This window comes from Podarcis vaucheri, assembly GCF_965113315.1.
Source record: "Podarcis vaucheri genome assembly, chromosome: 3".
NCBI lineage: Eukaryota > Metazoa > Chordata > Lepidosauria > Squamata > Lacertidae > Podarcis > Podarcis vaucheri.
The window spans coordinates 56,131,855-56,144,372 of NC_138761.1; the positions used below are offsets into that span (position 1 = coordinate 56,131,855).

Genomic DNA, 12,518 nt, shown 5'->3' on the forward strand with positions numbered 1-12,518 from the left:
AAAGTATTAACAAGACGACTCTCATTCTGCCGGTATCATGCTATGAAAGAATTCAGTAGATCAGGTGATAGTAGAAAGTTGTCCTTACTCCACTTCCCTTGTTTTGGACTTTTTGCTTGTATTAGTAGTGTGAACCAGTAATTTGTGCATGCTTTCCATTTGCCTTGAGCTCCCCAATTTCCTTCTCTACTAAGTTCATTAAATATGTACTTTCAGAACTTGCCCTAGTTTTGCACATTTCAAAAATGAAATATTGTTAGAATTAACTTTTGTTCAGAAAGTATTTGTTCACTACAAAACCAAAAACTAATTTCTTGGTAGAGCATGAAACTCTTAATCTCAGGCTTGTGGGTTCAAGCTCCACGGTGCGCAAAACATTCCTGCATTGCAGAGGGTTGGACTACATGACCCTGGTGCTCACTTCCAACTCTACAATTCTATGATTCTATGAAAAGTACGAGTCCAAATTAACTACATCTTTTATAATGTAGCATGGAAAAGATGATAAATTCTGCCTAATTTTTATGTAGACCATATATTGTCCACATTTATTGCCTGGATGATTATGTGAGCCTTGTGCAAGGCACAGATGTTATTTAAACAATTATGAATATACAAACATATTGTAGTAAGGAATTCATTCTTAGCACATAAAACTGGTTGGATTACTGTCAGGAAACCTGCCTGGGTGCTTCAGAAACAAATAGGGATGCCACTCTGGGAAACAATTACTAGCACTGTTGAGTGGAAATAAACTCTTCAGCAAAATGTAATTGCAACATGTTCCAAGTCTTTTCCAGACACAAAAACATTCTCAGAATGATATTTTTCCACATGGTTTCTAAAATCTCACTGACTATGCAGAATACATGCCTGTTGAAAATATTTTTTAATGCTGTTTTAACCACTGTTTTACAAATGGACTGTATATCTAGCTGTGTGTCAGCGGCGGCTCAACAAATGAAAGGCCACGTCAGAGTCTACCTCAGCGTGGTGTGGGGACTGTCCACTCAGTCCCCACACTGCTGGAAAGCCGTGTTGGGGTTGCTTGCCACCCCCTACTGCGCTAAGGAAAAGCAGACTCTCAGCGGGTTTTCAAATGGCCCTGCGGGGGGGACTCAGTTGGGTCCTGCAGGCCCTAGATTGAAGACTCCTGCTTTAATGAGTCAATAAAATGAGCACTGTTCCAAGATGTTTTGCTCCTACATTGTTTTCTTAAGTTCTAAATTATCTTGGAAGAATATTTTTTTTTAAAAAAACTGCTGGGCTTCCAAAAACGGAAGGAAGAAATCTGTTCTGTCAATTAAGGCCAAAGCAAAGAGTTTCATTCCCTACATGCAAAGATTCCTTGCCCTAACCAAAAAGAAATAAGGGGGGGGGGTGTGGAATCCAGCACACAACCATGTTTATGGAAATGTTGGGTTACCAGCACAGCAAGTAATGCCATTAAAGTTGCAGGGAAGATAACCATTTTCAGGAATGAACAACACCCCATGTGGCAAAATTTACTATTTCTATCAGTCAGTAGCATAATGGAGCAAAAAAGGACAGCACTTTCACAATTGTTTTCTTGCTCATCCTTGCAACAGGATGAGACTGCAAGAAAAAAGAATGACTGTCTAGGATACATAGTACATCCACATGAAGTAGAAGCAACAATGGGGCTCTCAATAAAGCTTCCATTAAGCACTAAACACTGGCCACACTCACACACAACACTAAGCCAAACCAAGGCATAATGTGAATAGACTGTTCCCAGGGAGAAAATCAGTCACTTTGCTGTTCCCCAGTCTTTTTAGCTCAGTTTGGCTTAGCATGTCATCTGAATTGTGGTTAAGCTCTCTTTTCCTTAACTATGATCTGTAGTCAAGGATTGCCCTAGGGTTACAGATCATGGTTAAAAAGGAGAGAGCTTAACCATGATCCTGGGTTCAAGTGACAAACTAAGCCAAACTTTGAACAATAAGGACCAGGAGGGTGGAAAGTAGATGCAAGCTTGCCTCCAAGAGACAGAATGTTCACAGAGTCCCTGTAAGCCGTAGTTTGGCTTATTGCATGGGCAAACCAAGCCATTATCATTTAAGAGTCCCAAGCAATGAGGAAAGGGTAGCATAGCTCAGTGGTAGAGCATATGCTTTGTAAGTAAGAAGCCCTGAGTTCAATCCCAGCCATCTCCAGGCATGGCTGGAAAAGACTTCTGAAACACTGTAAAGGCACTGCCAGCTGGCGTAATAGACAAAAGTGAGCTAAACTGACCAATGACTTCACTCACTGTAACACAGCTTTTTATTTATCCTTCATTAAGTTTGATATCTCCCCTTCAAGTACACGAGGGCTGCTTACAATAAAATATCAAGCCGCTATAAAATAAGCTAAAGACTGAAAATCTATAAAAGCAGGATAAAATTAATATTAGAGTAGAAAAGACAAAGAAAAATTTAAAAGCCTAAGGAAAATAAAAATGACATTACCTGACAACATCAAGTGTACTTTTCTGGGGAGAGCATTCCAAAGTCCTATGCTTCCTACTATGTGAAATAGTTCTGATCGTTCTTATAGGACATGGGAAAAATATGGCATGCTATCACAAATGTGTCCTAGGAAACAGTCTAGCATAGGCCCTGCCGCAATTCCTGACACTGCTGCAGTTAGGTTTTGAGAAAGGAGGCCTTCAGTTCTTTGCATCACCAGAAACCTGACTGAACTGAACTTTGGCATGGCAGGGTGGGCTTGATTTTCCATTGTTTCAAAACCTTTTTTCCCTGACTCCATTCGTATCAAGCTGAAGGAAGGGGGAGGGCTCACAATCATGAGTTCTAATATACAGTAATTGAAAAGTATAAAGTCACCATCTGGCCAGAACAAAGGAAGATTGTAACTGAAGTCATGTGTTCATGTTCCAAGAAGATTATTTTTGTATCATCTGAAATCAATTCATGCTTGTTCATAGACTCCATTTGTAACTATGGGAAGGTATCTTTAAAAGGGATGCTCTACATAAAAATAATTATGTTTAATCCAGATGATATCCAATTTTCTCAAATTTATGCCAAAGAAAAATAACTTCATTTCAATAATGGAAATGCCCTTTCCCCTTAACTTGTTACATAGGGATGCAAACAATGGCACTTGTTAAGAATGGTCATTTCTCAACAATTATGAAAAAAATGAGGTGTGCTTGTTATTCTCTGACCACAAGATATTGGCAAAATGTGGCACAATTCACATTTCACTGTAAACCATAGTTAATGATACATAGTTGACTCCCCTTGGTGTCTGAACTGGGGATTGTGGTTCATGGCAAGCTAAGCTTTTCCGTGTGCCACAACACTTCCAGCTGTATTGTGTTTGTTCAGCATGTCATTGGAAATATACCAACTATTGTGAATTCACAATAAATTAAGAGGATCCAAAACTTTTATCCCCATGGACCACTTGAGTTTGGCTGGGGGTCTTGGCAAACAACTTAATGGTTCTTCTGTCTCTTGCAACAATTGCAGGAACCTGTGCTAGATGCTGTTATGATTTTCAATTGCATTTTTATTACTTCTTTTATTTCTTATGTTGTATTGTTTTGTATTGTATTACAGTTAGAATTCTATAGAATTAACATTGTAAAGGTTCTTCACAGACAACAAACTACTGTAACTAAATGAAACTTAATCTATAGACCACAGTTTGGAAAACCCTGCAATAAATGTCAAGGTTTTGAGGTGTTATCAAACTATACCACAACAAACTAGCATGGTTACCTCACTAGAATTAGCTATTTACAAAAGCAAGAGACTTTGCTTGCTTTTGGGACACCTACTCTCAGATCACAGTAGTGTAAATTCTTATATTTACTGACAGAGTTGATGGAACGATGGTCCAGTTTTGCAACAACCAGCTAGACTAATGGCCTATACAGTGGTACCTCGGGTTACATACGCTTCAGGTTACAGACTCTGCAAACCCAGAAATATTACCTCGGGTTAAGAACTTTGCTTCAGGATGAGAACAGAAATCATGCTCTGGTGGCGCAGCGGCAGAAAGCCCCATTAGCTAAAGTGGTGCTTCAGGTTAAGAACAGTTTCAGGTTAAGAACGGACCTCCGGAACGCATTAAGTACTTAACCCGAGGTACCACTGTATTAATCTCTTCTAACCTTATGAGATCCTGACTATCCTAACAGACATGTCCTCAAAAAGGGCAAAACCCCATTCTTGATTATGGCAAGAGAAACATTACCTCATTAATAGGAGGTTTTTAAGAAGAGATTGAATAGCAATCTGTCATGGATGTCTTAGCTGAGATTCCTGTATTGCAGGGGTTTGGGCTAGATGACCCTCGGGTATCTTCCAACTCTGCAATTCTATTATTCTATATGTCACTTGCTCACCTAAAGCAAACAGTTTTCCCAATTGCAAGAGCCAGGTCATCAAGTTGCACCCACCTCTCTCAGGTTAACTCTGGACACACACGCTTACATAAAAATTCTACATCATTGCACATATAGTACACTCAATTCACACAGAATGTGAATGAGAATTACATGGGTAGACTGAGTTGTCTGTCATTTAGCTTTACAGAGCCATTGGTCTTTTCAGCTTTGAGAAGCACATATTCGCAGCTAACCATTTTACGTTTCTGGCTGGCAATTTTTATTGCCTGTATCTTATCATCCATGGACTTAAATGCTGAATTTCAATTTTTGAAATAACCAGGTTTAAATATCACCCAATTAGTTGTTTAAAATAGCACTTTAATTTTTTTAAGTTAATTTTTGAAAATGTGAACATTGCTTCAGGTACCTGCAACTCATATTGAGAGTCAATAATTCAAGAATGTAAACAAAGCAGACTATGAAACAATGTAGCACAAGCCTTTAATTTTTAAGCTTTTTATTATTCCTGAATGCTTCCCAGAATCTCAAATATATATTTTTATTTATTATTCACAGTACAATTTCACGTAAGCAAAAGATAGGGCAATCCTCATTTGACTTTAGAAAACTAGCCAAATAAAAGGATGCAGCAAGCTTCTATGTTTACACAATGAAGTTGCATTTGTTTGGCACTGAAACAATGATCCTTCACTTCCTTTCAACACTGAAGTAAGCAAGCACCAATTGGACTACGTTTCTGCTACTGCCTAAGCGGAAAACCTTCAATAGCTTTGGCTTTCAACAGCTGGCAAGAGGAAATTCACATAGCACTCTGGTATTAAATGTGCTTTGTAAATATATTTCCATGCCATACTGGAAAGGGACATCAACAGAGCACAGCACTATAAATCTGCAAAAGCAAGCAATAGCTTTAGATCTCCTCAAAGTGTCCAAAATCTAGGTATATACTTCCACTGATGAATAACTAAGATAAGATTTTTTTTTCCCACAGGAGGCATTAGACTCAAGAAAAAGTGCCTATGCAAGTCAAATAGCTTATGAATAGACATGTCACTGTACCCAGGCTCTATCAAACAGGCACACAGTGCATCTCAAACTTTGGCATCTCTTCCAAACTTACTCTACCCTTTGGCCCCTTCCCTCAGCTGATTGGCGTTTTAGTGCACAGAGTCTGTGAGCATGTGCATGTGAGCATGTCCACCACTTTGCGTAAGGACTCACAGATTGAGGCTGAGAGACTAAAAACTTTCAGCAGGAATTCCTTCCTTCCTCTCATCCCAACTCATGCCAAGCTCAAGTACCACTCATCCAATGAGCTCTTCACTGGAATGCATACAAGAATGACTGCAGATTATTTATTATCTTTACAGCAGTTCCTTCTCCACAGGTGTCTTGAGTCCTTCAGTAAAAATCTACATATGCCCCATTTTAAAGCAAGCCAGTAAAGAAAAAGTTATAGCAAATTCCACTGAGTGGTGGCAAGTGAAACAAAACTGCATTTCCAATTAGTGGCCTTTCTCTCCCGCTCTTCGTTTTCTTAAAGAAGGAAAGCATGTTACTTCATCAACTTTTTACTCAACTACTGCCAAAAGATATTAAAACTATCAAAACAGTTATTTTTATTTTTGTTGATTTGTTGATTATTCAGCTGTCATTACACTATAATATTATATTATCCGGTGTCTAGGTCCAGACAAGGAAAGGAACTCAATTAAAATAAAACCAGAGCAGCAAATTAAACAAAAAACTCTTCCATTCAAATTTTTGCTGTAAAATGGAAACCACTTGTTTCCACAGCCCTATTCACAATTATTTTTAAGACCTCATAACTGCACATCCTAGACTAGTAATAATACAGAATACCAATAATTTTCATAATGAAAGTGTAAGAAAACAATCTACCTTGGTCATATACTTTAAACTGAGAACTCACACTGAACTTTAAACTGAGAACTCACACTGAAGGAGTTTCAATACTCTTTCTGTGGTTATTATACCTAAAAACACCACTTCAAAGGAAAGAGCTATCTATAGCCATGGATGAGGTAAGAGTATTATTCAGCAATTGTTCCTTGTGACTAGTTTTTTAAAACTTTGTCTTTACTCATTTTTTCCTTTCCTACTTGAATGCTGAGTACTCAAAAATAAAGGATAAACTACAAAGAACTTGATGCCTTTCTGAACATAAGGATCAATTTAATCAGTACTTATATCCAAGTTCTCTCTAATTTACCTTTCCTTTTTCAGTACTCATAATTCAAGCAGGAAAAGGAGTTGGGACCAACTTTTTAAAACTTGTCAGAAAAGTAACACGAGTGCACAATATGGCCTGAATTGGTCTGCAATAAAGAAGTGGACTGAGGCCCATTGTGATTGATCTGATTCAGCCCTGCTTATGCCATGGATACAGTAAATCCACAGATATATTTGCTTTGGCATCTCGTCTATAAAATGGGATGAGTTGCCTGAGGGATATTGCAATAATAATGAATTCTGTAAAAACACTTTTGCAAAGTTAGAGCATTCCACATCACAGACAGCAGTAATAATTACAGTGTTTTAGAGAGTGCTAGGCCTGTTGGTCTTTTGTTTTAGTTTCTGAAAGACTATTTAAGAACTCCAAGAATTAAACCACTTTAAAAAAAAGTCAACAGCTTTATCTGGGTAACAGAAGTGTCCAAAAGCATGTCTAAACTAAACTTTAAAATGCCATTCTAAAGCATATGTATAAACTGAGAAGCAAACATGGTCTCTTTCGTTAAGGATAGATACACCACATTTCATTTTCCCCTCATCATGTGTAGGTTGGAAATACTAGTTATAAATATACACGTGATCAAAACTAACATATGATGTAATCAAGGAAAGGAAAAAGGACGTATTAAAAACACCTGGTGGCCAATTTTTTACTGCTTGATCTTAGAACTAAAAACAGTAACAGAATGAAGTAGCTGTAGAATTTAAACATTTACAGTATGAAAACAGTACTGATTTTTTAAAATAAGTTTCCACACAGACTATGCTAACATCAATCAGCTGCTGCTCCCTTGAGATATCTTAGCACTTTTCCCCGCCCCAGAAAAGTATTTTTGAAATGTTTTCTTGCAACCCAGATAGCACATGTAGGCTGTAACTCAAAACACACTAGTAGGAAAGACCAATTGAACACTTTGGGATTGCTTCCTGGTAAACATGCATAGGACTTGGCTGTTGGGATACCACCAGTTGTAATGTCTGCATTACTTCAAGCAACTTTTCAGAATTACAAAACGGAACAGATACTAGCACAGGGACAACCAGTTAACACGCACTGTGTACAAAATGTGATGACACCTAGGAATGGAGTTGGGAAGCAGGTTTTTTCTTTCTTCACTGACACATATTACTGTCTTCAAACCCTGAACTTGGGGAAAAGTTACTCATGGAGGAGTTTGTCTCCTAGAAGAGAGGAGCCTTTTAACACAGCGAGTCATTCATTTCACTGTTTACCACGGATTAATGAAAATATCGCCAGTGGAAAGCAAACTCTTTCCAGAGGCACTCAGAAGTTTGAAGGCTGCTCTTCGCCAGCCATTCCTCCCGTTTGCTGAGACCACAGCGGAGAGTTGTGCTGGAGGCCCAAACGCACGTTTGCCCGTCTGCCTGGAATAGATTAAACTGTGCCAAGTGACTTCAACGGGGGGGGGATGCCCCTCAGACGCCGCCCTCCGCCATGCCCCGCTCCTCAAGCCAGCAGCGGACCCCGGCGCGGGCAGGCAAGCAAGCCAAGAGTCCCGCCAAAACGCCCTCCGGTTCCTCCCAACCCCCAGAGAAAAGCGCCCCACTTGCGAGCCGTTCCCTCAGAAACTACACCCCTCACCCACCCGAGTTATTTGAAAACAAACAAAAAGCGGGCGGCGCTGGGGAAGGGAGGCTGCCGCGTGCAGGGCTCGCTTTCTGCTCACCTTGGTGGCCATGGCGGGGCTGCGTGTGCCACCCCCACCAGCAGGGAATGAGCTCCGGGGGGCTCCTCTGGGTCCCTCCTAGTGGGCCTCGGCGCTGGGGGAGGAGAAAAAGGAGGAGGGTGGTGGCGGCGGTGGCTGCCGCGGCTCCTGCGCCCTCAACCAGCCAACCAGCCCCCGGCTGCCGCCTCTTCCCCGGAGTTGGTCGGGCTCCCCCGGCAGATGGGAAGGCGAAGCAGCTCCCGAGCTCACGACAAAGCCGAGCCCCCTGCGCTTCCTTTCGCCTGCCTTTCTCTTTCCCTTCGCCTCTTCCTCGTTCGCTCGCCCATATCCAGGGGCGGAGTTTCACGGAGGGCGTCCCGAAACCCAGGCGAGGGAAGAGGGACGGGAAGGAGCCGCGGAGCAGCCCTTTCCGAAGGCAACCCGCCCACCGACCCACCCTTCGCCGCGCGCACGTGATGCCTCCCGAGGCCGCCGCCGCCGCCGCTGCGGGCAACTTCTCCACAGAGAAGAGCCGTCGGCGCCCGCTTTTGGGTCCCCGTCGTCCCCACATCCCGCCTCTGCCGACGTGGTTAGGACAAGCCCTAATACTCGTCGGCTAAACTTTTTCCGACAGTGTTAAGCCATAGCATCGCAGTGTCTGTACTGATCCCGTAGCAAGCAGCAGCAATAATAATAATGATTTCGAGCAGCAGCTAAAAAGCTGCGCAGTGTCCCCACCCCATGTCTCCCGTGACACCGGCAGGGTTAAGGGAAAACGCACAGCAGATCCTCAATTTGTCAATTGCATAGGAGGAGCCTAGAAGGTGGGGTGAGGGGACCCGTGGCCTATCGGATGCTGCTGGATCCTAGCTCCCATCATGCCTGACTTACGGTATTTGCTATGCTGGCTGGGGCTGATGGGAATTGTTGTGCAACATCTGGAAGGCTAAAAGATCACCCATCATTGCTTCTAGCACACGTGGGCTGGCAGCTCACATGTGGGCCCCGATTCCTTCTTCAGCCTTGACTGCTGAGGAGTGCTCTAGTAATCCAGTGCCTTCACAGACTAGATTCCATCTGCATGTAACAATTCTCTGCTCCTTACAATGAACTAAACTCAATCCTAGGCTGTTAGGTATTCCTAAAACCCCTGAAATAAGTTGATCAACTGCTCATTGCTTGCTCCTTAATCTTAAATACAGTGACTTGAAGGGACACTCCCTTTATTTCATTACAGCTTTACGACATCCCCCCCCCCAAGAGTGCTTCAACTCTTCTATTGTTGGAGGGTGAAAAAGTCATGACAATGCATATCTCAGCAGAATGTGGAAAACGGCAAAACTTTTTTAAAAGTTTAACTGCGAGAAACCGGTCTGACACAGGAAAAGCAACCACATTTCTCCCTCATCTCATGTAATTTCATATTTGTTCCTGTTATGTATTGGGTTTAACACATGTTATGTTACAAGGCGCGTTCTAACCAATTGTATAAGCGTTGGTAGACGAACGCGCCTTGTAACATAAACATGTGTTAAACCCAATACATAACAGTTCCTGAAAGTGAGATTTCTCCCCTGCTGAAATAAGGTACCGTAATTAGCAGATAAGCCTCAATTTCAGTCCTGCCACCTTTCTAGTCTTTTGTTACTAAAGCTGAGTTCCATAAATATTTTATGATGGAAGCGTGGGGTGGAATCTACTTGGTGGGCAGGGACACATAGTGGAGGCACTTTTCTTTATGTTTCACAACATGAATTATTCTAGTCCAGGAGCACTGTGGCCTACTGAGATGATAACCAGCACATCATAGGATATGTGTAGTCTAAAGCAGAGAGTTCCAAAATGATTTTGGGGGCTATATTCTCCACCCAGCAAATAAATGAACATGTCCTACTTGCTCCATTTTGTGGCAATGGCCTTGTTAAAAACTTTACTTCTTAAAAAATAAGTTGTGACAGAGATACAGTATATATCAGGATGTTCTGTGGTTTCAGGTTGAAGAGGAATGTTAAAAGTGATTCACTGATTTATCAAAACTGCCAAAAATCTTAACTTCGTGTCACTGCCCATTTAATCCAGTGGAGGAATCTGATACTTGGTGCTTACCAACTCTACAGCCTCTGATGATTATAGAAAGCAGAAGAGAGCTGAGTAAACACTGTCAGGTATGTTATATCTGCTAGTCATCATCAGCATGTGATGAACACATAGTGCAGTGCATGATGATATCACATAATTACATCATTATATAATGACTTTTTAAAAATTCATCCAAAATCAGGTAAGATTTTTAACACAAAGCAAAGAAAGAGCCTCAAGTTCCCCGAGCAAAGTGGTTTTAGAAAATATAAAATTAAATCAAAATTGGAAGTTCAGAATTGTTGAAAGCTGTGTGGATACCAGAGAAGGTGTAGGATTGCTAGTCCCACCTTTTCTGGCAGGGCTCCTGTCTTTAAGACCTATGTGAGAGGCTCCAAGTGAAGCATTTCTCGTCAGCACATCTCCATGTTGGGGAAAGCTAAAAATAAGTGATCAGTAATTTAAAGATGATGATTGTAACTTTTAATCACACAGACAACGATCCGTTAAAATGAGTTTTGCAGTGCAAAATGTGGAGCAAAACTTGGTGTTACTAATTTTATCAAGGAACCTGAGAGTCATGCACTAACCATCTACCTCTGCCCAAGAGGGAATGTAAGTAGCAGCCATACCTGCGAAACCACTCCAGTTTAAGACAAAAATAGACAGGTACAGGTTTTTCACCATTTGTTGCTCTGAATGTTCTTTTTGTCTGATGTAATATGTAACTTACAGTGCAGTCTTGCTATACATGTCTACTCAGAAGTAAGCCCTGAGTTAAATGGGGCTTACTCCCACATGATGGTGTATGATTGCAGCCTTAAGCATTTGCATCACTACAGAAACCAGAACTTCAAAAATAGATACAATGAACTATGCAAAGCATAAACATTCAGATATAGTCATTTCATCCTTTTTAAGAAAAATAAATAAAATTAATACTATGAGACTCTAAAGCATATTATAAAAGTATAAGATCCTGCTATCTGCAACCCTACCTTCAGGTACAGTCTTTGTTGTGAAATCGAGTTACAAATTTATTTATTTTTGTGAATAAAAATAACTGTGTATGAATTGTTACTAATAAGAACACTTTCCTTATTAGTAACAATACACTATTTTTATTCAGTGCTCTAATCACTCATGCATGTCACCCTATTTAAAACTCCCCCAGAAGGAAACATTAACGTCATGGTATTTCCTTTTAAGTACTGTATTTCATCTGAGTAAATTTAGCTTTTCAGATAGGGCAGCAGTAGTACAAAGCAGCCCCATCTTCCTCTTTCATAATTTCCCCCCATCATTAAGAAGGCATTTGTTGGCCTGATTACAGCCTGCAAAGGATCTAAATACTGGTCTGCATTTTAATGAATTGCCTTTCTCTGTGCTTTTATGCAGATATAAAATGACAACAATTCTACAAAGGCATTTTTAATAAGCTGACAAACTTACACAATGAAATTCAGGTTTTAATTGTAGAGACTGGAGGCTGTTACATATTTCCAAAATAAGACGAGACAGTGTTTCATGTAATTTTGAAATATTTTATTTGCAGGACAATCTCACCTGTGCCCAACACAGGTTATTGTCAGTTTTTGTTATTGTCAGTGCTTTTTTTTCTAAAAAAAATGTTTGGGGTACTCTCATTTTCCTACTCATATTGAAATAATGCCCCTCAATGAAGCCAAACTTATATTCACAAAATGTTTAGGTGTATGCGTACCCCTGCGTACCCCCATAAAAAAAGCACTGGTTAGTGTTGTGTACATAAGGTTTTTTAAATAATAAAGTTCAGCAGAATCAGAATCATTACAGAAATACCTTTTCTGAAAAAAAATTCCATTGTATGTATGAAATAAACATATTCACATGAAATTTCCAGCAATAAAATAATTTTGTAAAACCTATTGAGTCTTTGTGGTACAATATACTCTTGATACAACATTTTATACTCAAGGATAACACAACCAATATGTTTGTATACAGATTTCCAATAATGGAAGATGAAATTACGCACAGTTAGAGTAACAAGTTCTGATACCCATGTGTTTTTGTTACACATCATCCTCTAAGATGGTATTCGACATAAGCCCTGACATTATTGCTTCTTCTTGGTATCTCACTTGCAG

General features: G+C 40.3%; 1 protein-coding gene across 2 annotated transcripts in view; it reads right to left on the minus strand.

Moving 5' to 3' along the window:
- Window positions 1-10,471, minus strand: part of SNX9 (sorting nexin 9) — a 52,937-nt gene extending 42,466 nt beyond the window's left edge. Inside the window, exon 1 of one of the 2 annotated variants that reach the window (XM_082215254.1) lies at window positions 10,417-10,471. Coding sequence is in view for 1 of the 2 variants with exons in the window: in XM_082215253.1 (XP_082071379.1) it covers window positions 8,332-8,343 (12 nt within the window). In the remaining variant the exon portion in view is untranslated. Of the gene's footprint in view, window positions 1-8,331; window positions 8,632-10,416 lie in introns of those variants that run through there. The other variant, XM_082215253.1, reaches the window with a different exon arrangement.
- Window positions 10,472-12,518: the final 2,047 nt, after the last annotated feature.